The 26,164-nt window shown below is 39.2% G+C and overlaps 1 protein-coding gene across 1 annotated transcript; it reads left to right on the top strand.

The window, feature by feature from the left end:
- The first annotated feature begins 20,454 nt into the window (after positions 1-20,454).
- Positions 20,455-25,497, top strand: STEAP1 (STEAP family member 1). Its single transcript, XM_021551714.3, has 4 exons — positions 20,455-20,547; positions 21,351-21,863; positions 23,293-23,457; positions 25,052-25,497. The coding sequence occupies exons 1-4, from the start codon at positions 20,455-20,457 to the stop codon at positions 25,307-25,309; spliced, it is 1,029 nt and encodes a 342-aa protein (XP_021407389.1). The 3' UTR covers positions 25,310-25,497.
- Positions 25,498-26,164: the final 667 nt, after the last annotated feature.

Here is a 26,164-nt window from a genome sequence, read left to right as displayed (position 1 = left end):
GCAGCCAGTGCTGATTCTTGGCATTACTGATGGTGATATTGTGTATGAGGCAGTAGGGAAATTTTTTTCCTCAGCACAACTTTTATGTATTCTAAGGAAAGCCGTATCTGAAGCAGTATTCAAACTCTAAGAATAAAGTGCAGTAGAACTGCAATGTTAATTGGACCTTATATATTCCATAACCTGTTGGACTTAGAGAACCATGTGTTAGATTTTGTAATTTGGAACTAAAAGGGGTGGACCTAATGTGTAAGATTAAGGACAATATGTACTTGAGTGCACATGTCCCAGGGGAATTCACTAAAATTCAAGTACCACTATCTTTTTGACATTTCAGCTTATATATATAAATGGCATTTAAAGCAACCCTAAAAATATCACAGATTGCCTTCCTTTTCTTAAACTGTTGACATGAATTTTCCTGGTTAAATCTTCTTTTTTTTTTTTCCTCTACAAAAAAGTCCTTCCCTCTCCATTCAAATATGAAAAATTTATCTATTTTCATCAACATAAATCTCTTTCCAAATGACTGGATATTTTTATCTACCATATAAGAGATGAATTTCAGATTACCAGTGACCTCATCCAAAAGCTTTAAATTTTGGAGTTACTTCCAAGTTTATATGGAATAGTATCAATGCAACCAAATACTTCTTCATATTTATTTTAACTGAAGGACTGCTTAAGATTTCTGACAAAAATCCCCAGAAACTACACCCACTATTTTTTGGCAGCTGGGAAAAAAATATGGTTGTTTTGTTGTTTACAAGTAATTATTTTTCTTTTATAACTACAGAGGAAAAGAAATACTGTTTATCCCCTGAAGTCTGTCTTCCAGAAGGCAGCAAGTTTCTGCACCACTAATTGCAACACACAAGAGAGACAAGTTTTTAAATATATATTTCTTAGACTCAAGTCAAATTTCAGAATATGAAGTTTTGTATCTCATCCAAAGCACAGCGTTTTGTCTTTCTTAGTATTTCCCAGCATAGAGCTGTATTTTCCATTTGCTGCAAGGGTGCTGTCAGGAACATGGGGGCATTTCCTTAATTCCACAAAGGAATCTGAGCTCATTTCTTCACTGAGTTTCCTCCTGATGGGGAGAACCAACCCCTTGGTGACTTTCCAGCCTCAACTGGACATGAACACAGCACATCCTTCCTCAACCTCAAGAGCTCTATATATAAGCAGTGATAACAGCAGTACAGGGGAGAGAGTGAAACTAATGCCATTGAGAGGGGTATAGATTTCCTTAGAGCCAAATCTGACAAGAGAACTCTTCAAGAGCAGAAGATCCACAACAGAAGGTCCCATCTCAGGAAGCCAAACCAATGGCACTGTGATTTTTTCTATGCCACACAGCACAGAGGGAGCACCACAATGGTACACACAGAGATAATGCAAGAGGCTACAGCTATCTCACATGTAAGGCCACATTCAGGCATTTCCAGCACCCATTCCAGTGGGGAACCAGCTCTACTGACTATGAAACAGCTGTGAGTTTCTCAGTAGCCACCCCAATACTCCCAGGTAGCTATTTAAAACTTTTATATGGCACCTTTACTCTGACTGATTAAGACACATACACACACACACAAAAAAAAAAGGCCTAAAAAAAGTATACAGCTCAAAAAAGTGCCTCACAGCATGAACGTAACAAAAATAACAATTTCCATATGTTGGTCTCTGCAAGTATTTAACTATATGTTTATGATGCCTCTATCTCCTTGATTTAATTTCATCTGTTCAGGGCTCATCAACAGTTTGCAAAGAATTTAATTAGGACAAGTTAACTAAGTATTTGCAATTGCCATCAAAGCTGCACAAACATTCCAAACTGAGCTAATCTAAGAAATCTACAGCTGTGAGTCCTTGGAAGAACAAGAAACCTAAATGACACAAGCTCATTTAATAAATTCAGAAAATTTATTATTCAGAAATATATGTTATTCAAGTAAATACATATAATGTATTTCTTGTCAGTAGATTCCCCATTGTCTTGAGCTGTATTGAGAAGAAAAAAAAATCTGAAATACATATACCAAAACCTGGGAAGGCAGGAAAAGCATTTTCCAGTTCCTGGTGTGAAAATAAAGGATTGCTCTCAGTAAAGGAAGGATTGATTTTCCTATCGTCAATGTCAAGCTAATTTGTTTCTAATTTTAATGGGATTAACCTATGACAAATTCTCCATTGGCTTTTAAGAGTACAGCATCTTAAAACACTGCAGCATTTTTAGGTTTAACTTCCAGCTTATTTCAGGCTTAGAAAATAGTGGGATCTGATGAACATCATGTGATGCCAAGTAAACCTTGGCTGTATGGCATGAAAATTCCCTTGCAAAGAAATTTATCACACAGTGGTGCAGCTTTCCAGAGGACAGGCTGTCAGTTTTTAAGCTGGCTGGATCACACATTCAGTAGGGTACTGGCTAACAGCATTGTTTAACGTTTTTTCACTAGGAGAACCACTTAGAGCTTTGTAAAAAGAGAGTGGTCACAATGCATTCTAATTCCAAACCAAATAAAAATCAGGCTAATTCTTGAATATTTTTTTAAATCACATTTCCCACTATTTTATTTGCTTACTTCCTTGTTTACATGCTAAAGACATCATAACTTGTTTAAAACAATTTTTTTCCAAAGACAAGTTTTTGAAGTCTTATATATCAAGTGTTCTATGGATTAAAAGTTGTGAAAAGCAGATGTACAAATAAGTGAAGCTATCTTCCACTGTATACATTGTTACTATTTTTCATAATATATTTGACTAATGTTCAGGAGAAAATGGATTGGAAAAACACAGAGCTAACAAAAGACATTTACAGGAATTTGACCTTGCCAATGGGCTAAACCCAGAAACAAAATCTGAGTGTTCCAGCAATAATGTTAATATATGTGTGTGTGTGTTCTTCAAGTTTTATGGCTCTGTGCAAGAGGAACTATTTAAGAACATAAAAGGAAACTGAGCCCCAGGGTAATACTACTTGAGGAAGAAGTTATCCCTTTAATTATTATTTTCTATAGAGCGAAACTAGATTATTTAGCTACAGTCATAACTAATAAGTATAATAAAGGAAACCATTTTTAAGACAAAGTCAGTTTCTGGGGCAAAAGAGTGCAATGTCACACGTGTTACTTAACTGGACAAACATTCGGCAGGCAGAGGAACAGCCCCAGCTGATGTGCCCAGGGGCACCAGAGAACCGACCACCCTTGGGGGCTGCAGCCGGCAGCGCAGCACGCGGGGATTTCACCGCGGGCCGGACAGGGCCAGTGCTCCCATGGCGAGTGTCAGCTCTCAAACAGAGCCAGGATCGGAGAGCAGCAAGGCGCTCCAGCCATGCCGGCTGCGCACTGGCAGTGATGGATGGGCAGTGCCTGGGGTGTTTCCATTCCAATCCGAGCCATCCCAGCCCTTGCCATCTATTCTCTGAGCCTTAGACAATGCCAAGGCAAAGCCATTCTTTTCCTGTCTCGCACACAGTTCACACAAGTCAATAGCAGACTTTTATCAAGCAGTAAGTTACTTCAATAAGCCAAATTTCTTTTGGAGTTTCAGGGTGTATTAGCATGCAACCTAACTAGAAACTTTTTTAACAATAACATTCTTATAGCTTAGGCGAAGCAGATTTTTCTTTTAAACTGTTTTCTATGCAAATGTAAGATTGTGTATTTTGTGTGTCTTCAATGCCACCTTGTGGTCAAACTTTTTTCTTATTGCTCTTCTTTTTAAAATTATTTTTACATTTTTACTTTTAAAAAGCAGTACACAAACAGCAATGAAATAAACAAACAAAAAAACCTTCTAAATAAAAAAAATATATATCCAGTATATCCAAAAGTATATCCATATCAGAATGTATAAGGTGATACAACTTTTCAGTCTCAATATTTTCAAAGCCTAAACCAAGGAAAAAAAAAAATAAAAGAAAATAAAAAAGAAAAAAAACAAAGCCAACCACAACATAAAGAACAAGGTCAGACAAGAAAAAAACCTTTTTTTTTTTTTTTTATTCTGAAGTCAGTTACAGAAAGGTTCATTGCTGTTGATTCACAGCCTTCCTGAGGTACTTCAATTGAACACAAATTTATGAAGTCTCTGGATATGCTGACTTAAGAGCTAGTGTCTACTTGTTTTCTCTCCACAGATCAATAGCTCTCACTATGTATTTGTTTTCTTCTGATATTTTGCTACTCTTTCATCATTATTAGAATTCACATTTGTTAATGTACAGCAGAATCCTATTTCACAATGAAGACTGCTTGGTATCATAGGAAGGCATACATAACATTTAATAGATTATTATAACAAATATATTAATGTAAAGTTTAAACAGCAACAGTACTTAAAATGCAACTGGAGAAGACTTTACTGTATAAAAACATATAACAATGGGTTTATTAATGACCAGTTTATATTCTATTATATTAATTTCCAAAGAAAATGCACAATACCATTACATTTGTTGATTCCTGTAATATGTAATGTAATGTTCAGCATTGTGGAGCCTCAAAAACCATGGATCAGGCAGTAACCTATCTACACTTACTTCCTGTAGTCTCAGCAGAGAAGCACAAAGAAAGGCCAAGAGGATGAATAGCTATCCTATTATTTCCATGCAGTGAATGGTTCTTATGAGACCAGCTCTGACTGGTAACACTTAAAATAACTTTAAGGCTGTTCTAACATAGTGGCAGACCATCAGACATTCCTAAATCCCTAACAGCCTTTCCTCACCACCCAAGTCATCCACTATTCTCAGGAGACATAACCCAAAATCTGCTTCCAAGTGAAACCATTTTACATTCTAATAAATCACTAAAAATGTTCATGCAAGAGAGATGAATATTATTTTAACTTGTACCTCCACAAAAGAGAGTCAAGTATTTATCACATGCTGAGACCAACTTTAGGACAGTGAGTACAATTGCTCATTTTTTAAGGGCTTCTCTTCCTCCATTAACAAAATGTTACTCAGTCAGGAAGCAGCATAGATACAGTCTGGCTGCCACAAAGTGAATGAATTAAAATCAGTAAGAACCCAGAACACTGATACACCTTCTCTATTCAACTGGGTAAGAACAAGGAACATGCAGGACAGAAGTGTGTAAACCTGTAGGGAAAGTACATACAAGTAACAGAAGCATTTGTACTTTGATGCCACAGATTTATTGAAGTCTCAGGCTTACAGTTTAGCACATCCCACAGCTGGTAAGAACAACAATTGCTACTATCCTTCTCTGCTATAGTATTTCCCCTAAGGGACTTCAAAATATTTTCATAGGTATCAGGACAAACATCCTCATGTTAAAGAGGGGAAACAGAGACACAAAGCAGTGATCTTTTCCAAAGGCATCCCATAAGCTGTCAAAAGCAGCCAAGAAGGAAGTCATCAAAGTCCTACTCCAGGATGCTTTCCTCCAGTCTGCCTTGCATCTCCCACCAACCACGACAGCCCCTCTAACAATGCTTCCTCAGGACACTACCCACAGGCAGTATCTGGCTCAGGGGACAGACATTCAGCTGAGAAAACAAATAGTCTGAAATAGCTGGGAAGCATTATTGTGTTAGGGTTTATACTTCTGTACATCTCGTCCAGATAAAATATGAGCATCATGGAAGATATCACTCGAAATCTCCCTCCAGCATTAATTATCTCTTATGCTCTAGGATTTGTCAAAAGCTTTGATGAACAGCATATGCTGGCTCACATGCTGGCACCTTCCTTTTCAGCACCCTTGATAACTTGGTGAACTTCTGTTCATAGTGGATTTATGAAGTAAACACCTATTGTAGAAAAAAATCAACAACTAAAAAACAAAATTAAATAATCTCAGTGAAAATATTCATTTGCTTTACTTCTTAACTCACCTTTCTGTCTCTTTCACCATAAGTTTTTACCTCCCTTTTGAAGTATTTAATTACAGTGATTTCATTGCTTAATTCTTAGTGTTTATTACCTCAGAAAGGCTGTTTAATGTAATTCTGTTAGTTTAGGAATAGACATTTTCATTGTGTTTTTATTCTTGTTGGACATGGCTTAACCCATTTCAGTAATTAAAACAGATTTACTCTCACTATAAAAACCATAATTGACACAACTTTTTAATTCCCATTTGTTCCTTCGAGTGGTAGTTATATTCATGCTCAGACTTCACGCCTTGTTACAATTTGACAGCAGCTTAACAAGTTATTGAACACCAACTGAGTTATGGTAACTTTATATGCTCCTTTTCTTCGTGCACAGCAGACGTGAGATATTGCAGCAAAACATAAACTAAGAAATGCCCAGGAAGCCAAAAAAATACCCAGCCTTGTACCCCAGGTGCCTCTGTCAGCAAGGCACTGTGCATGCCCACCACTGAAATCACAGCTGCTTGCTTGTCTAGAGTTCAGCTTCAGGGGAAAGCAAGCATTGAGTCTGATGCTGACCTGCATTTTGGAGCTTTTGGTGTAAGAGCTTCTTAAAAATTGCCAAAGTCTGTTGAAGTCAGTGGCAAAATATCTGCCCTTGACCTCAATGACCTTTCAGTGAAGGTTTCACCCCTACAAAAACTATGTGCTAGTTTAAAATCACTAGCAGAAAACTTGGCTGCTGCAAGCTGGAAGTTCTTAGGGCTGTATCAGGACATGAGCATGTTCTGGCACTGTAGCTGATTTAGTAATAGTAGTACTGGGGAAGAACAAAAAAAGAGCTTTTCAGAGAACCTAAACAAGATAAGATCCAACATTATTTGTTTATTTCACCTCACCCAGAGCTTTTCTTCATCATATTACAGGACTTCATGCAGCTTTTTTTCTCAAAATGAAGTCACCAGCATCCAAGTTTCCTGTTTCTCCCAGATAAAACAAGATATTTGAATTAGGACAATGGAAATTCTTCTGTTGTTGGCTTTTGTTCTTAAAAAACAGAGAAAAAAGCCAAACTAACTAAACAAACAAAAAACTCCCACTGTGATACTGAAGTTTTACTCTTTAGACCACAGAAGATGATCAAGAATGGAGAGGGAAGAGTAGAAGGTGTTTAACAGAAACAGAGTAATGTCATATATTTTCCAAAGTATGCTGTTCTGAAGAGGGAAGGCTGTCACTGGGAAACAGCTGGCTATGTGGAAAAGTCAACAGCTGGGATCAGGAGGGAGAATATACTGGAAGCTGTTTTTTCTTCCCTTGAGCCAAAATACAACTTTATGTGTTTCAGAAAGATAGTTAGATGAATTTGTGAATGAAAGTAGAGGAGGTCAGCATGGCAGTAAGGGGAGGAGCTATTTAATGAGAAAGTTTTGTCATTTCCCATGCCATCAGAACTCAAAAGCCTTTCTAGTATAAAAAGGGTTTGCTAGCATATGGATTAACTTTGCTCCTGTGTATTACCCTATAAAAGTACTGCTGTTCAAGGGTAAAAGCAAAACTAAGTATTTTTATGCAGTATGTAAAGGACCACAACATTTTTCAGTATGGAATATTCTAACACACTAATTAAATTGTCCCATAATTTACTAAGGAATTTCCACAGAGGACATTCTATTGTGTTAAGCCATGTTCTTTTATGATAAAGAAGGAAAATTCAACCAACAATAACACAACACTATCTCACATGTCAGGCAGACGTGATGCTGAATCAACTCCACAACAGTAGAATTAGGCACCATTACCAACTATTCTCAAATTAATGATTCCATTTTAAATACAAGACAACTTGTTTCTCAGCTCCAACGCAGCCTTGTTTATTCCAATCCACATGCACTACTCTACACCAAACAGTTTCAATGCTTCATTTAGTACCTCTGACTTTACAATATAACTACATTTTAGAGCAAGCAGAAAGATTTGTGGGGGGAAGCATATTTCTTATTCTCTTACATAATTTCTAGCCCTTTTACTTAGTTACAATTGTATGTATACATACCTAGTACTGACACAGTATTTACTCATTTATGAAAATTCTTGCAACATCTGAATGTTCTGTGTGAACTTGCATTTGAAATTAATGTATTACCAGAACTTATTTCATCACCATTTTATTTTGCTCTACTGATCTGTTAAATGTGTTACACCTTTCTTCCTTTCAAAGGCATTATAAAAAACCTGACCTGTCATTTTTTTTTCCAAGGGTTACAAATAACTATGTATGCTTTATACAAATTAACTGTGCAAAAAACATACTAAGACAGATTTTGGGTTTTTTCTTCAACACCAATGCAGTAATAATAGGGCAGAACTCAGTATAAATATAACTAAAACTGGAAAAAATTCTATAATTTACTTGTATAACTTTACCAGCACCATTATTGAAATATACTAAATTCTCTAAATTCTTTCAACTATTTTTATATCAGTGACTTTTAAATAATATAGAAACAGATTATTTGAGTTACTTTTAAACAAGACAGTCAGGATAAGTAATGAAAACCAGGATTTTTAATTTCTGTAAACATAAAATAACACTTGTGAACCCAAAATTAAGTAACACTAGACTGCAAAGCACAAAGGATACTAAATTACATCTATTCATAATACTTCATTTTAACTTTCCCTTCTAAGTTGTATTTTGGTACTTTATATTAGGACTATTTTTGTTTTGCTGAAAGCTCTAAATTTACAAGAAGTAGGAGTTGGTAGAATTGGGAATGGTTTAGTCATTAGTCAATCAAAAGGAGTATCTTCTTACAGACAAAGATAAAAGGTTTATAGTTTACCACACCCGTTTGTTAATGAACATTCATTAAATACCACTATAGTAGTCATTAGGCAAGGACCTCAAAGACACTAAGGCATCCTTAAGCATATCAGCCAAATTCAGTTTCTTAGGCGTGCAAAGCACCACAACACCTAAAGCCTTGCAGAATGGAATTCACAAAGCTCCAGATAGTTATTTTAGGAAATAAGAAAGAAGTGCTTGTAATCATAGGGGATTTCGTAAGTGATTAAAGGATAAATAGCAATGCTCAACCCCTTGTAGATCACCGGAATATTTAGGACCATAATTCCTGTCTTTGAAGTCTCTATTTTCTTTTTCATGAACCATTGACTAAGTCGGGACAATGTTATCAGCTGACACAGACTAAGAAGGAAAAAATATCATATTGTAGTTTATGCCAAAACCAGGGCTGTTACAGATCCATATTGACAATCAGAGAAATATAATAATAAATCATTTTGAGAAAACCTTGTGTCCTTAGCTTTGCTGCTCTTTAGAATGCTCAGACTGGGTTTCTCTACACTGTTTCATCTTCTAATATTGTTTTTGAAATTAGATATGAGACAAGTCACATGCAATTTTTCTACTAAGTAGTTTAAAGAGTTTCTGGCTTGACTCTCATCTGTGTGAAGCAATTGCCAAGCTAAATTTGTCAGCCTGCAATGATGAAATCCATGTCAGCGTCTATCTTTTCTTTAAACTACACTTTCACTGCCTCCACTTTCATTGAGATCTTGATTAGAATTGGCAGAGACAGAATTTTCAGAGGACCATTAATAGTAAGTCACCTTAGGTCAACAACTCTAGTCAAAAATGTGTGCCAGATTAAATAGAAAAATAGCAGAAAAGCAGACTTCTACTCTAGAATTCAAGTAAGGGCAATAACCAAACAGAAAAATTATGCTAAAGAAGATTTCTGACTACACTTCCTCTGAAAAGCTTAATAATCAAGCTCTTGTGTCATCACTCAACCTATATTCAAGTTAGTGCACTCTCAAATCCAGCTCCTGAAACCATCCACAGTCATTAGGGTGGAGTTTCACTTCAGTCTTTTCACAATCAATGCAATCTCAACCACAGCCCATCAGGAATATTTCTTTAATGTTTACATGGAATTTCCTGTGTTTCAATTTGTATCCAATTTGCCTCTTGTTCTGTCATTGAGAAATGCCTGTCTGTTCTTTTCTCCCTGGTATTTACACATAGATAAAACATCTCCATGCCTTTGCTCCTCCAAGCTATGCAGCCCATCTTCGCTTATGTCAGATGCTCCAATCCTGTACCTGTCTGTCTCAGCCCTCTCTGGACTCATTCAAGGATGGAGAGCCAGAACTGTACACAGCATTCTAGATGTGGACTGACAGAGAAGGACAACTTCTTCCTTCAACTCTCTGGCAATTCTCTGCTTCCTGCTGCCCAGGAGATTGATGGCCTTCATTGTTTCAAGGGTGCTCATGTTCATTTGGTGTCTCCCCAGGACCTCCAAGGCCTTTCCTGACAAGATTCTTTCCAGCTGGTCAGCCACCAGCCCATTCTGGGGTACAAGTTTTTTTTTTCTTCCTAGCTGCAGGACTTAGCTGGATTTCACATTGGTCCATTTCTCCAGCCTGCTGAAGCAAATCTGAATGATAGCACAATGGCACACCTACCCCTCCACCAAGTTTTTGCATCTCCTGCAAAGCTCATTTGTGACAGGATGTTAGATGGAAGCTTAGAGATTTTCTCTGGAACCTGCTGCATGCTAGAGCCTGCTGTTCTTGCTCTGCTTGAGTTCCCTGTCTCTTCCAGCCCTGCCTCATTTCCTGCTCCAGTTATTTTTTGAATCCCTGCTCTGCTTCTAAAGTAGACCAGTGCCCCAGGCAGTGAGAGTAAGTCCAAAAAATATCTAATTTTAGATATAATATCTTGGATTATTTCTGACAATTAGCTTCAGCTATCTAGTGCTGTTTGTAGCATGAAGTTAGTGACATAAAATAGTGCTTCTGATGGCAGGAACATTTTACTTTTAACCACGGACAGCATTCTTGAACAGTCAGAATCCTAAACTAGAATTCCAGTACTAACTGTATTCATGCAATAGTTCCACATAAAAAGTATTTTCCAAAAACTGGATAGCAGACAAATTTGCTTTATCTAAATTAATTACGGTATTATTTGATTAAAGTATTTAAGTAATTTCAAATGCATCAGCAGGTTCTGTTCCAGTTGTTTAGAGTGCATCAAATTTCTAACAACATCTGACAAACCTAGGATCTTTTTCAGTACCTCAGGACCCTTAACACTCTTACCCTTAAGAATTTCTCCCACCTGGTCACTTCACAAAGGCATTTTACTAGCTGATAAATTATATATAAACTGTGACAAAGTCAATTCCTTGTCTTCTTTCAGATTCCTCTTTAAAATGAGGAAGCTGTTGCTATTACAATGGCATCCAGCAGTTGAGACAGCTATCATCACACTGGACAGTTATCACCACAGCCTGACATCCAAACTATCACCCTCTCATTACATTTCTAAAACCATGTTCATTTCAGCTTCCTCCCCATGTGCTTGCATCACTTGTCTCCAACTGTTTCTCATGTGAAACCTACATCATTGCCTGCAGAGAAGTTGTCAGTGCCTGAGGTTTGTGTCTGCACCACACCTGACAACAGGTACTGGGGTTTGTAGGCACTAAAGTGATAAGAAAAAAATTTGGCCAGTTTTTGTAGTAGGTGTAGAGACAAAAAAGTCCTTACAAACTGTAAGGATTTTAAAATATGGTATTGGAACAAGATTTTCTGATAAACTTCTGAGGTAGACAACCTGGGAAAGAACATGGTTGTGGGAGGGATGCTACATTTCAACAATTTTGTGTCATCACATGCCTTTGCACCTCCTCATGGGAAGTACAATGACATTAGAATGCCATTCCTAAACCACTGTGCTGTTTTGGCTGGGGTAGAGTTCATTTTCTTCACACTGGCTGGCATGGGGCTGTGTTCTGGATTTGCACTGCAATCAGTGCTGATAATAAAAGATGTTTTTGTATTGCTGAGTGGGGCTTGCACAGAGAAAAGGCCTTTTCTGTTCTTCACCCCATCTATGAGGGGTCTAAGGAGGCACAGGAAGTTAGGAGAGGACACAGCCAGGACAGCTGACCCAAACAATATCCCAAACCATAGGGCATCATGCTCAGTATATAAAGCTGGGGGGGAAATGGAAGGGAGGATGTTTGGAGTGATGCTGTTTGTCTTCCCAGTCACCGCTACATTTGATGGAGCCCTACTTACCTGGAGATGGCTGAGCACCTGCCAAAAAGTGGCTTTGCTTTTCTTGTGAACATAGCTTTTTTCTTACTTATCAAAATGTCTTTATCTCAGCCCATGAGTTTTCTTACTTTTATCTTCCCAATTCACTTCCCCATTGCATTGAGTGGGGAGTGAGGAAGCTGCTGCCTGGAGCTTGGTTGCTAGTTGGGGTTAAACAATGATAACCACAAAATCCATCAAAGAACCACAGCCACAAGCAATAGGCCACACTTTTTCACAAGATATGGTTCAAAGCATTTTAATTTCTATGGATTCTTGTAGAAATACTGTAAAACCTTATCTTTTTTAACAATTAGAGGTAATTAATGAATACCCCTGCATACCACAGCAAAAAAATATCACTGCTGTTTGCTATTATATAGTCAGATTTAAGCAAAAAGTTTCCTGTAAAAAAAAAAAAAAGTACATGACCGATATTCTGTCTTTTTATCAGTAACCCTTTCCCTGTGAGTCTATTCCCTTCCCTGTATTCTTTAAATTTTACAGCCTTGAAGTGTGTCAGGGTTGCTGTGGCTTTGTTGTTGTTGTTGTTAATCTGTATATAAATTACTGTTATTTTTATTATCACTGTTTTCATTATTGTAAGTATTTAAAGGCAGCTCTATACCCAAGCTGCATGTGTGTGGTAAAATCCTGAAATCAACAAGACTTCACAGAGAAGTACCACAGCTGCCTCAAAGGATAACAGGAAAATTTTAGATGTTATGTAAGCAAAAGTAGCAAACACACTGGGAAGGGCAAGCATTTCTTTAAGAGTATGTGATTATTCCCAAAGAATATCACTGTCTGAATATTTTTTTTTTCTTAACTATAAAACAAATTCTCCTGTCCAGCTTCCAAGAAACAGCATGCATTATCAGAAAGGAATGCTATGAAAACTGTTAGTTCAAAAAATTAACAATGCAAGTGCTTTCTTATATTTGTCTATAAATTATATACTTGAAATCCAGAATCAAATTTTTTACAGGGAATGAGAAAAATAAAATACTGCTATTCTCCTCTACTTTGAGTTATTTTTCAACTCATTTCATTGAATTTTAACTGTGGTGGTCATGTGGTCTTTACTTGTACTTTCAACAATGTCTAAAAGTATCAGTTAAAAAAATTATTTGAGTGTCATGTGGCTTTGTTGATTTCTCATAATTCAAGAGAAGTAGTACATAATTTTGTTTTTTACACATGTTGGACAAGATTGAACAGCCCTCTCAAACAATCTTGAGCCTCTCTGTTTTTCCACTGTAGTTATTTTCCTCAGCTTCCCGTTACTTGGCACCGATGACTTAAATCCTCCAGAGGAATTCAACTGTTTCAAGTAGCTTGAGTGCCACTTCTTTGAATCAGGATTTGTGTGATAAATCCAGGCCAAGTAAGAAATTTTTTTCACTTTAACAATGTTACTCACTAAGAACAGCTGGTCCTTTACTACATGCTCATTCAGCAGGGAATATCTGACGCTTATCTGATCTCTTTCTGACATATTCCCTTGGATAAAGAAGCTTATTAAATGACAGTAAACCAAATATGTTTTCTGATGTCTCTGTTCTCAAACGGCCTTAGTCCACAAGGGACAAACACTCCTTACCAGCTGCATCTGCAACTCCCAACTCACAACATGAACACAGGACATTTGCCACTTCCATTCCCAACTCCTATTTAAGAGTCAACACTGCAGTTTCTTAGGCTGTAAATTCAAAATCAGGTTAGATTTGAATAAATTTCAAAATAAATTTTCAAATTCTTTCATAATTTTCCAAATTCATACATGGTTCTTTGTAGCACCTGCATTTTTATGTTCCTTTTCACCGACTGCTGAGTTTGGGGGTTCTGAGAAAGAGTTCTCCTGGTGTCAGCTCACATATTTCCATGGACAAAAACATTAAATTCCATGGGCAGTTAAATTTTCTGTGCATTGTCCCACTCAAAGGAAGACCCCTATCAATATCAGATCAGGTCCTAAGCTGCAGTAGGAAGAGCACTGCCAGCTGGTCAAGGCTGGTCCTCCTTTCCATTCCCTCAGCCCCTCTGAGACTCATCTGCATTGCTGTGTTCAGTTGTGGACCCCTCAGTACAAGCAAGACACAGATGTACTGAAATGGCTTCTGTGCAGGTCATCATGAAGAGGATTAAAGGACTGAAGCACTTCTCCTACAATGACAGGTTAAGAGAGCTGGAGCTATTCAACCTGGAGATCAGAAGGTTCATGGAAGCTCTTAACATTACATATGAATACCTGAGGGAGGAAGACAGTAAAGACTATGGAGTCACACTCTTCTCAGTGGAGTTCAAAGGAGAGACAAGAAGCAATGGACACTATGAGGATTTTCACTATCTTCTCAGTGAAGAATATTTCCCTAGTACCCAATGTGAACCTTCAAACTGCCATTTGTGATTCCTGACTGCTTTTACACTCACTGGCACTACCAACAAGAGTTGGGTTTGCTCACCTTTGTACTTTCCCTTCAAGTATGGAGGGTTGCTACTAAGTCATCCCTTAGTCTGTTCTTCAGCAGATGAAGCAAGCCCAGTCTCCCCACGTCTCCCCAGGAAGCATGAGCTGTGAGCCCTTTACCACCTTGGTAATCCTCTAGTGAACACTTCAAGTGCCATCCTGGAAACTCAGTCACCACTTAAGCATTTCAACCTGGCTGAACCCAGCCCATTTGCACTTGGTTAAATTACAGGGAATAGTTTCCATCTTTCTACACCAGTTCCCCCTCTGTAGCACCATTTCTGAGTCACCCAAGGGCATGCTGTAGTCATCTTGCTGACACTCGTAGTCACACTTAGCTTACTCAACAAGTTCTGAGCAAGACTGTTCGTGTGATTATATGTAGGTCTGTGTGTTACTGGAACACTGCACCACTTTTCCAGCCATTTGGCAAGTTGCTTTCAGAACTCCTAGTCTGAAGAGCAGTTGCAGAAGGAAATTGTCCTGACCACAGACTTCCCCATGTAGGAACTCTGGTAAATCTGCTATCAAGATTAAAGAACTGGCTGGAAAGCTTGTTAATTATGCAATATTTCTTTCCTCCAGAAAATGTAATCAAGCATTAATTCCCTCATGTTCTTGGTCAACATCACACACAGACTTCAATCAGAATATAGAAGGAATAAAACACAGATGGACTAAGATAGTATAACCAGAGTATTTCTGTTGTCTGGAAAAAACCCTAAGACACTTCAGCAACCACGAAAGTATTGTTCTTTCTCCCCCAGCTTGTACATGAGTTAAAGCATATTGACACTATTCTAAACCTCTGGAACTAGCCATACCTGCACAACTTTACATTCTTGTCAGTGACATCATGCCTATACTGCATATGCCAAGAGAAATTTTCTCATTTTGAATCAATTCCTGATTCCTGTGGAGTTTCCTACCTTCAGCCTCAGACTTCTTACAAAGCACATCTCATAAATACTAGTTCAAAGCTGTGAGTATGCACTGGTATCATCTGGGCATAATGGCTTGCAGGACTGCCATGCAGCTTGCTTTCCAGTAACCATTCTAATATAAGTAGCACTTTGAGTGATGTGGAAGTCATGCCTTAGGGTAGGCATGAAAGGAAAGATTTCACTAGCATTTGAATCTATTTCCACTTTGTCAACACCCACGTAAAATCAGCTTTCCAATTTTATTCACAGACAGACACCTAATAGTATTCAGGATGCAGACTGGAGGGGGATTGCTTGTCCAGAGATACCTAAAAGCATTTGTGCCAGAACAGCTTACCAGGTACATATTTAATAGCCAGGTTCACACTCTGGCTGGCTTTTCATCTCATCTTCTGAGAACGTGTATGCAGAAGCTGAGCTCTTGTGTGTTTTATGAAAACCCTAAGGATATCTTAAGGATATCCTTAAGATAGTATATTCTGTTCTTAAGACAGTATATCCAGATGCGGCAATCTCTCAGAATCTTGAGCTTTTATAAATGTAGTTCCCATAAGACCAGCTTACACCAGGGCTGAGAAGTGAGAGGGCACTTTTGCCAAGGAGTTCGCTAGGAACATGCTTTTAGCCCTCCGGACTGCAAAGTCTCGTTAGCTAGGGTTGGAACCGCCCGGCACACCTTGGCACAGGCAGCCTCCTCCCCTGCGCTCCCACCGCCAGGCGTCACCCTGCTGATGGGAACGGGGAAAAATCCCAAACCGACCGAGAAAAAAAGGAGCCGGGAAGGAAAACAAACGGCGCTTGCACAAAGTGAGAGCACACCCAAGTTAGCATCCCTTGCAAAAAAAGTAACTAATAGAAAACATGTGGGAAATAGCCTTTATGCAAAGCACAGAAAAATATGCTAATAAAGGTAACAAAAAAAAAAATATTAAAACTTAAGCTTTTAACACAGGAGATACAATTATTCTGTCTCCTATTACTTCTAAGGCAATCTCCTATTTTCTTCAAGATGTAGCATTCAGTTGGAACCTACGTCCATTTAACATCTACTGAAAAGGAGAAAAAAAAAAATCCATTCCCCTCCCAAGATGCAAAGACATGGAATTTGGCATCATTTCTGGGAAGACATCCTGACGAGGATACAATGAGCTCTGCATGAAAACATTTCTGACACAAACTGGCCACATGTTCTTCAATGTTAGGATGTCAAAATATGCACTAAAACAGAGATTTCACAAGATAAAGATAGCTTACACTACTGTGTGACTAAAATCTTAGGAGACAAGCTGCCTTTTCAAAATCGCCAGCAGCGGTTAAAAACAAACAAACAAACAAACAAACAACAAAAATCTTACAGATCATGGTACTTTAGGAAAAAAAAAATTAAGTGAGGACTGCTCGTGTGAGAAGCAGGGATGAATAGGGCATGTTGTCAGGTTAGGAGAGTGACGCGTTCGGGGGAACGGGCAGGCACGGGAGAGCGGAATGCCAGGAGAGCAGAAGGGCTCCCGGGATCCGAAGCGCTCGGGCCGCGGCGGGCCCGGGGCGCGCCGTGACCCCACCGCGCACCCGGAGGAGCGGCGGGGCTGCCGGCGGAGGTCCGGCCGGGGGAGGCGAGGGGCGCCGGGGGAAAGCGCACCTCGGCACCACCTCCCCCTCCTCCCTGCGGCGGGGCGGGAGGCGGCAGGTGAATGCGCCCTTTGTCCGGCAGACCCACGGCCGGGCGCTCTCTGGCCGGCCGCTGTCGGACGGGAGCCCCGCGGCCGTCCCGCCGCTGCTCGGGACGGGGCCCGGCACCGCGGCGCGGACCGCCGGGCGGAGGGGAGCGGGATGGGCGCGGAAGGCGGGGCCGGGAGGGGAGGTGGAGGCTGCGGCCGGTCTCCCCCGCCTCTCATCTCCTCGGAGCCCGGCGGGCGCTCAGCTGCTGACCCGAGGCCGCCGTCCCCTGCGAGCGGCGCCGCCGGGCGCTGCCCCCCGCGGACGGAGCCGAGCCGGGGCTGCCGCTGCTGTCGGCGCCCGCGGCGGGACCTGCGGCGGGACGGAGAGGCCGGGCGGCCGGGCCGAGGTGAGTGGGCCGGGCCGGCCGGGCGCTGGCCGAGCCCGGAGCCGCCGCGGAGGTGCCGGCGAGCGCCCGCCCGGCCGGGCTGCGGCGCGCTCCGGCCCGCCCCGCCCGCCACGCGGCCGCGCCGCGCCGCGCCGGGCCGGGGAGCGGGCTCGGGCTCCCGGGGGCGTTCTGGCCGAGGGGCGCCGAGCGACGCTCTCCGCTCCCACCCTCTGCGCTTTCGTTCAGTTTTCCACCGAGCTCAGCAGAATTTCTGAAGAGCATGGAAAGTTACGAACTCGCGTGCCGAGTGCCTGCAGTGTCCTGCATGATGCAGCGGGCTCTTGGAAAGCGAGACGCTTTTACCCAGCAGTTTCACGATGTAATTTTCTGATAGTGCCGAGAGAGGGGTGCAGGAACTATCCCGCACCTCTTCCATCACCTCCTCGTTATTCTCATAGCCTGTTTATATTACCCGTTTTTCTTTTTTCGTGGAACCAGTCTTGAAACCCCTTACTCAGGAAAACCTCCCTATGACTTGGGATGATTTTTTCTCGGGATAATGTCTGCACAGTGTGGATCCCTGATAGCTCGGCGTTACAATGAGCATGCTGTCTCGGTACAAAATTCAGTACTGTACTCACAGCACTGGAAACTCGGCTTTCTGCAGCAGGACAGCCTCCACCCTCACTGACAGCTGCGTCCCAGAGCAGAAGGGATGTGCACCGAGGATGGACGTTAATATAACTGTTTGCTTTCATAACAGTTGCGAGTTAGATGGCTAACATTGTCTCTTGCAGGACCCCTAGTTTTTCTTCATATGTATTTCAAAAATACATACAGTCGAGATGACCTCTTTCTGCCAATTTGTAAGGCAGTGAGTAGTGAATTGTAGGTGCTCTTCTTTTAGGGTTTTCAAAGGCTATTACTGTGCTTTGTTACTGGGAAATAATTTTGTGTTAACTGGTATCAGAAGCCAAGTGGAATATGATGGTATGACACTTGAGTTTCTTTGCATGCAGTTGCATGGCTGAAATCCATACTTCCCTAGATGAACACGTGCATTCATTCACACACACTTTCTTTTTTCTTTCTGTCTTGTTTTCTGCTGCATGAACCTTTAACGCTGTATTTAACATTGTATTAAATATTGTATCCCAAAAAAAAAAAACAATAAATAAGCTTTCAGGATTAGCACTGGCATTCTAGCTCATGGGTTGCTTTTGTTCACATCATGGTATCATTTATTACATCCTCATCAATATAAACCCTTAACTGGAAACTAATAATGGACACCTTGTTTCTAAATTTTCTGAATGAAGAGTGATAGGAACATGAAAACTGAATGAATCAGGCTTTTCCATACAGAGCTTCCCAAACTAAATTATGTTTTTGGACCTCTAAGACAGTGTGGTAGCCAGAAGGTAGGCCTCAGAAATGATGGCTGCCTTTCATATTACGAGTTCCTTAAAAATAGATGTGGGGCTCACTGTATGTGTTATTAGGTTTTTTAAAGGTAAGATCACCCTACTAAGTTCTATTAGTAAACTATTCTTTGAATTTTAACAGCTTGAAATGATGTATATTGAAACATGTAGAAGTAGAAATTTTAAAATCTGAAGCTTTTTGAAGATACACGATGCCCCAAAACTTGTGATAAAATCACCAGAACTAGCGCTAGGAATAGGGAGGGGGGGAAGAAAGTGTGCCTTCATGAGTCCATGCTTTCTTGTGTGCAGGATATACAAAGGATAACCTTTTCCTACACCATTAGCTGGTGTAGGAATGGCTTAACAGCCTGACCTTCAGACAGAACTCTTGTTGACCCTCCTCTACAACACATAACTCTGAAGGGTTATGCTCAAAGGGAGAGCTGACTACCAGGAGGGAAAAATCCAAAGAGAATACTTCAGCTTCAGGTACCTGTTGGCCTGGCAGAGAGCAAATCCTTATAGCAGACAGTAAAATACTGTAGGACTCATCCACTGAAGGAACCAGACACAATAAAAGAAGGAAAATTGTCTGATTTCTCCATATAATTTCCCAAAAGATTTATGGATCTAAAAGAATCAGTAGTTAGAAAAAGGGTTTACTATCCAGTAATTTGGCTGTTTGGTGGGAAAGTAAATGGAAGAGCCATCTAGTAATTTTCTTAAAGGTTGTCACAGAAAGTCACCCTGTGGTATGGCACTCTGAGCTTCCAGTAGCATGGTGCCAGAGCCTCTCCTCCTGCAGTGTGCAACAGTGTGACACACCCCTGGCAAGTCCTATTGCAAGGTGCTTTCAGGCCCTGTATTTATTTTACACTCTTCAAAATAATGTCTTTCCTGCTGTCCTAGGATTTTCAGAAATGTCTCTTTCAGTTTATCAATTCTCTTCCTTTTTTCTTCTTTTTCTGCCATCTGATTTTTTGTCATTCCTAATAGCTTAGAATCATTTCAGCTGCTACTTGTGGTGATGAGTATTGCCAAAATACCTGGCAACAGCATGAGTGAAGCTACAGTTTCTTGACCATCTTGAAGGGAGAATACACCTCTAAAGCCCCAGAGTGACTGTCAGGTAGACCAATCCTAAACCCTAAAATATATTAGAAACCACATCTCCATGGGCTTCTTGCATCAGAAAATCTCATTAACTTAAAATCCATCTTCACAACTTTTTACATGTTTTTTATGCAAGCTGTTTCAAACTAATTTATTGTCATTTAAAACTTTAATAATGCATTCATTCTGCTGGTGACAGGCTTAAATATTATTTTTCATTAGTAATTTTGTTCTATTGATTTATGCTCTCTCTTATTCTTTGCTTTACCCAGGAAATAAGCTGAGTTTTTTTTCCATTCTCAGAGGACAGCCTTTCCTTTCCCTAGTTGATTCTGCCTTTTCCAGCAAATGTGTGGAGGACAAGGAAGAAAACAATTTGAGGGAAAATAGGCCTCAAAGTTCCAGTATGGCATTTCAAAACCTGTTTTACATCCTGTATTTGTTTTGCAGGGAGTTTCCACAATGGAGAAAAGAGAAGGTGGTAATCATGCCATTGATCAGAATGCAGGTCAGAGCATCATGCCAAGAAGAAATACAGGAAATCTTAACTACTTGGTAATGTTTCTGTTAAAAAAAACCAGCTCATATGTCACATAGAATATTGCAATTTTTGATTTACTTTTGTCCAGAGACAGTGTTAGCATCACTCTGGCATATCATGAATATTTCTGAAATGTTGTCACAATATTGACATGAAGAGATTAAAAAGATAGATAACATCTCATTTAATTTAATCACAGTCCATGTTAAAAAATAAACAAAGTTTGAGGCAGCTAAAAACTACATGAGGGAGCTGCTAATTTTATTTTACCAGATGAGCAAAACTCCATAGAAATAATTTGAGATTTTTACGCAGGAATATAAAATTTATCTTTGGGGGAATCTTCATCATAGCAACATTGCACTCAGGAAGTTTTCCACATCACACAAAAAAGGTCCAGAAAAAAAAATCCTTTAATCCTTTCTTGTGCGTGGTATTTGGGCTACATCATCAGGTTTATAGCTGAAATTTGACATTTGAAATCTATAGCTTATATAATAAGTAGCTGAAATGATGCTTTACATAATGTAATCCTTCCTTCCTTGCAATATAGTTATCTTCATGGAATGAAAATCTATTTTAAAATCACTGCAGATAATGAAGAACGGGAAATCTATACTTCAAGTGCTTTACTTACGTGCTGACTATGCTGTTTGAAATACTATGTTTCCAAGTTACCTTGTCTTTAACAGTGCATATGTTTTGTATATGGTTCCACTGCAGTGAGTTGTAAAAGCTGTGATGGCAAATACTGTCATTACAGAAGTTTCTAATCTTCTCTTGAACTCACTTTGTATTTCCATTCTGTCCCTTCCAGAATGTGGATATGCAGGTTGCCAATGCATCAGAAGCAGCTGCACTTTTTGATTTACATCAAGCACACCATTTTGGTGAGTTTGAACATTCTTCAGAACAGCACTGCAAGCAGGATCTGTTTCCTAAGTGGCACTTGCCAATGAAGATAGCATCTGTGATCTCATTATTAACATTTATTTACACTTCCATGAGAGATGTCATATATCCTTTTATAACCAAAAAGGAAAAGGTTTTCTATAAAATTCCAATCCTTGTCATAAACAAAGTTTTACCAGTGACTTCAATTACCCTTTTAGCACTAGTGTATTTACCAGGAATATTAGCTGCTAGTTTCCAGCTGTACTTTGGCACCAAGTATAAAAGGTTTCCCCAGTGGCTGGATAGATGGATGTTATCAAGGAAACAATTTGGACTTCTCAGTTTCTTCTTCGCTACACTGCACGCCTGCTATAGCCTGTGCTATCCAATGAGAAGATCCTACAGATACAAGCTGCTGAACTGGGCATTCCAGCAGGTATGATGGGCACACAAACACCAACCCTTCTGTATTCAGAAAATCCTTGCAAATCTGATGGAGTAAAGCCATTTTCATTGCCTTTGTTTGATTTTCAAGTACATTTACAGAGAGCACTGTTCAGGGATGGAGCAGGACCTAGTTCCCAAAGTAATAGAGTCAGGAGTCATCACAGCTGTGCCAATGTATATGAAATAATTTTCTTAATTTGGGATTTTTTTCCATCTGTAAAATGCACAAAATTGGATCTCACAGAACATTTAAGTCTTGGGCGCACTGTTAGCTTAGTGTAGATTTCTTCTCTGGACCAGTGAAATCTAGAAACAAAAACTGAGCACTGAGCACAATATTTTTAGACACCTTTGCAAAGTGAACCAGCCAGCAGTGAAGGAGGGCTGAGCTAAATCACAGTAATCTGTATTTGCACAAACTAAATGTGTGAATACTGATGGCTCACATTTGGACTAATGCACAGTACTTCATTTAAAGGTAGGATTTCAATGACACTTCTGATTCATGGTCGATAATTGGCTCGCAAAGCTCTCCAATGTCCTCTATAACCAGAGAGTTTCTAATGCTCACTTATTTCCTTGGATACCATAAGTAATGCGTTATTAGGAATATTTCAATATAAGGTATGGACTGCAAATATGTTTTATTACACCTGAAGTATTTATTATTAAAAATCATTAAAAGCACAATATGATGATGTCAGTAGATTCTTAAGGTTTTTGTAAACAGTCAAATTACCTGTTGAAAACTCTGAAATCAGCTTTACTGGTAATCTGACTTAAATGGATTATTAGAAATTTCCTTGAGATTCCAGTATTGAAGATGTAGAAATTATCATATTTGGGGCATATTATGCCATGGTGATCACTAGCAGGATCAAAGTGCTGTTGCAGGCAGTTGTAAATAGAAGAAAGAAGCTTTGACATCAGTTTATTAAAATCACAAATATACCAAGTTGTGGTTTTTTTTAAAAAACAGAGCTAAACAGCTACCCTGTCAGGATATTTTTATTAAGAAGGCCTGTTGAATTACCTCCCTGAAGTAGAGCTTTTAATATATTTCCTGTTGTTATAATCTCCCTGATACGGTATTTAGCCATACGTGGGTTTTTTTTCTTGTCAAAACCAAGATTCATCCTTGCTGTGAAGGCAGGTTAAGAGGCCTCAGAATCATGCTCTCCTGGGCTGAGACACTGATTATCTAAATTCTTCTCTCTAAAAGCTCACCTTCTCTCTGGAAATACTAGTGAAGACTGTCATCAGAAATAAATAGCAGTTACATTCAAAGACATTCAGACAAACCAAAATACTGATTTTCTTTGCTTATTTCATTAATATTATGGTGAAAAAGTGAAATTATATTTAACACAAACAACCAAGTGTGCCAGTCTGTAATTTTTATGGTGTTCTTTTGGCAGGTAAAACAAAAAAAAGAAAATGCCTGGATTGAACATGATGTTTGGAGAATGGAGATTTATGTGTCTCTAGGAATCCTCGGACTTGCTTTGCTGGCCCTGTTGGCAATAACATCAATTCCATCTGTAAGTCACTCCTTGACCTGGAGAGAGTTCCACTACATTCAGGTGAGCATGAATATCATTACTGCATGTTGTTAGTCCCATTTGTAGAACTGTATGTTATCAGCTAAGACCATTAGGAGTTGGAAATATCAAACACAAAGTTAGTGAAACCAATGGAAAAGTTTGTTCAGTACTCTTTGTTAACTGGTTTGTGAGAAATGTTCTTTCCATTACTCTTTTGTCAAGAGAATAGGGTGTTGTGTTCAGTTTATAAAATGGAAAGAAAAGACAACTCCATACCACTTTTTTTTTTCTCCTCCTGACTTTGTGACCAGCAGCAGTAGTCCCTTTGAGACCTTTTCTTAGCTGTGGTGCTGAAGTCATCTTCTGGGTATCTTTTCTCTGTGGAACATCCCATGTCCTGCTGAATTTGGAGAAGGTGGCATTGAAGCAGTCAATGCTGTTCCTATATGGCACGGTGTATTCTGAAAGAGATATCATAGAACAGATGCTGGGTAATCAAATCCAGCCAGTCTTGAGTTTGCTACAGCTGTGCTTGTTTCCTTAACCCGGCACTTTGGGTTGCTCTCGATTCTCTTACATCATATGCAGTAATAATCAGGGTGGTTCTGCTAACATCAGTATGGTCACACTAGACTTAAGCAAGCGTTGGATCAAGTCCTCAAACACCAAAATCTGAAAATTCAATAATCTGCTAAGGACCTGACATTTGAAAATTTGATTTATATTTTAAAAGCAGATCTGAAGTGTATAATCACCAATTATTGATTTGATATTCTGCACACTTTATGAGTCTATAATTTGTAAGATAAACAGACAGAGAATATAGAAAAGTTCAGGAGGAAGTCTCCAAATGCATGACTGCTTTCACTATTGAAAGACTGTGGTGAAGAAATCCAGATGAGTAATACTTCTGTGTTGGACTTACTTTATAAACAAATAACCTTATTACTTAAAAATCATGTTCTGTAGCAGAACAGCAGTTGGAAGCTGAAGCATTCAGCATTTGGAAATACAGTGTTCAACTTCACTGATGAGTCCAAGATTATTAAGTGACAAGAAATTTAGAATTACTAGTAAATTTTCTTTACTCCTGAATTTTGTAAACAAGCTAAGCCAAATTTACCACTGTAAATGAAATTAAGGACTTGAGTTTCCTGTCATTTTGAAGGGCTTTTGCCATAGTACTAGACTTCCTTGAGTTTGTGATTTTAATTTAGCTTAAATTTTTTTCTCTGCAAGTATTAAATTAATCCCTTAATATATCTGGTTTTGAACTTATAATGATTTATCACAGAATTAAAGTAATTTAGTATAGAGATGGAAATTGAGATATTCAGAATTGAGCATGTTTCAGGAATAACCTGTAATCTCTCAATCTTTTCTGTATTTTAGCTAAGTATCATAGCAACACTTGAAAAATGTGCCTCTTCCATTTTCTTTTACAGTGGCACAATGGAGTACAGTTGGAATCTTGACTTATATTTGTTACCTTTTCATTTAAAGCCAATGGTTGCTTTTTTTTAACTTGAGCATGTTGGTCAAGGCCCATCCAGATTTCTGTATTTGCTTAACAGATTACTTTTTTGCCAAGTTGGGAAAAATAAATAGCTTGCTATTTTCTTTGTCTTTTCAGAGCAAGATGGGATACTTAGCCCTTCTGCTATGCACTGTTCATGCACTGGTGTTTGCTTGGAACAAGTGGGTTGATGCTAACCAATTCATCTGGTATACGCCACCTTCATTTATGGTTGCAGTTTTTCTTCCTATTGTAGTTCTGCTTTGTAAATGTGTACTGCTCCTCCCATGTTTCAGGAAGAGGATAAGAAAAATCAGAAGTGGTTGGGAAGCTAAGACACAAGCCAATCAAACCACCATAACTTCCAGACTGTAGATCAAATATGAACATTTCCTGTCTATATATCTAAATATGCTCAAAGCCATTACATTTTCACTCATGAGCTCTGTTTTCACATTTGCTATAGATGTTTCTTTCTCACTTTTATTTTTGACTTCAGGATCATGAGATACTTGATGCAATTTTGTTGTTTTCAAAGACAGCAAATGAAAACATCTATTTTACACTTTAGTCTGTTCAGTGTTTTGTTATTTGATTATTCTTTCTCTTGACTCACTGCGTTTAAAATCCAAGTGTTTCATTGTCTCAATCACAGTTCTTTTGTATGCAAAATCAAACACAAATAATTTCTGCAGATGACCACAGAAAGTAAAAAAAATATTACACCACAGAGCCCAGGAATGCTTTCTGCTTTGCACAGCCACATGTGTACCTTCATTACATCTCAGAATTATAATAGGACAAAAACTAGAGTATTTACCATCCCATTGCCTCTTAGCACCTGCAGTTGTGTTTCAGTCTGCAGTGGGGACCTTGGCATAAGAGCCAGACAGAAACTGTGTATTCCTGTCAGGTATTGGACGTACACAACTGGGCAAGCAGAATTACAGGGATCTTTACAAGGTAAATATGTCCTGAGGCTTGGGCACAGTCTAAAAAAAGGGGTTTTAGACTCAGATTTCCATCTTCTCCAGGACTAGGTGTGTCTCTATTTACTTGAAACGATAAAACATTTCCCATTTTTTATTCCATGAGCATATTCTTTTGTTTCTGATGCTGGAAATTTTCCATGCTTTTGACCTAAGCCTGCAGCCCTTGACATGTGCTAAACTTTATTTGCACAAATTATTCCAGTGGGATAACTCCATCAGGTAAATGTGTTTTTTTGTT

Source organism: Lonchura striata, chromosome 1, assembly GCF_046129695.1.
Source record: "Lonchura striata isolate bLonStr1 chromosome 1, bLonStr1.mat, whole genome shotgun sequence".
Taxonomy (NCBI): Eukaryota; Metazoa; Chordata; class Aves; order Passeriformes; family Estrildidae; genus Lonchura; species Lonchura striata.
This window is presented reverse-complemented; position numbering and strand designations above follow the sequence as displayed.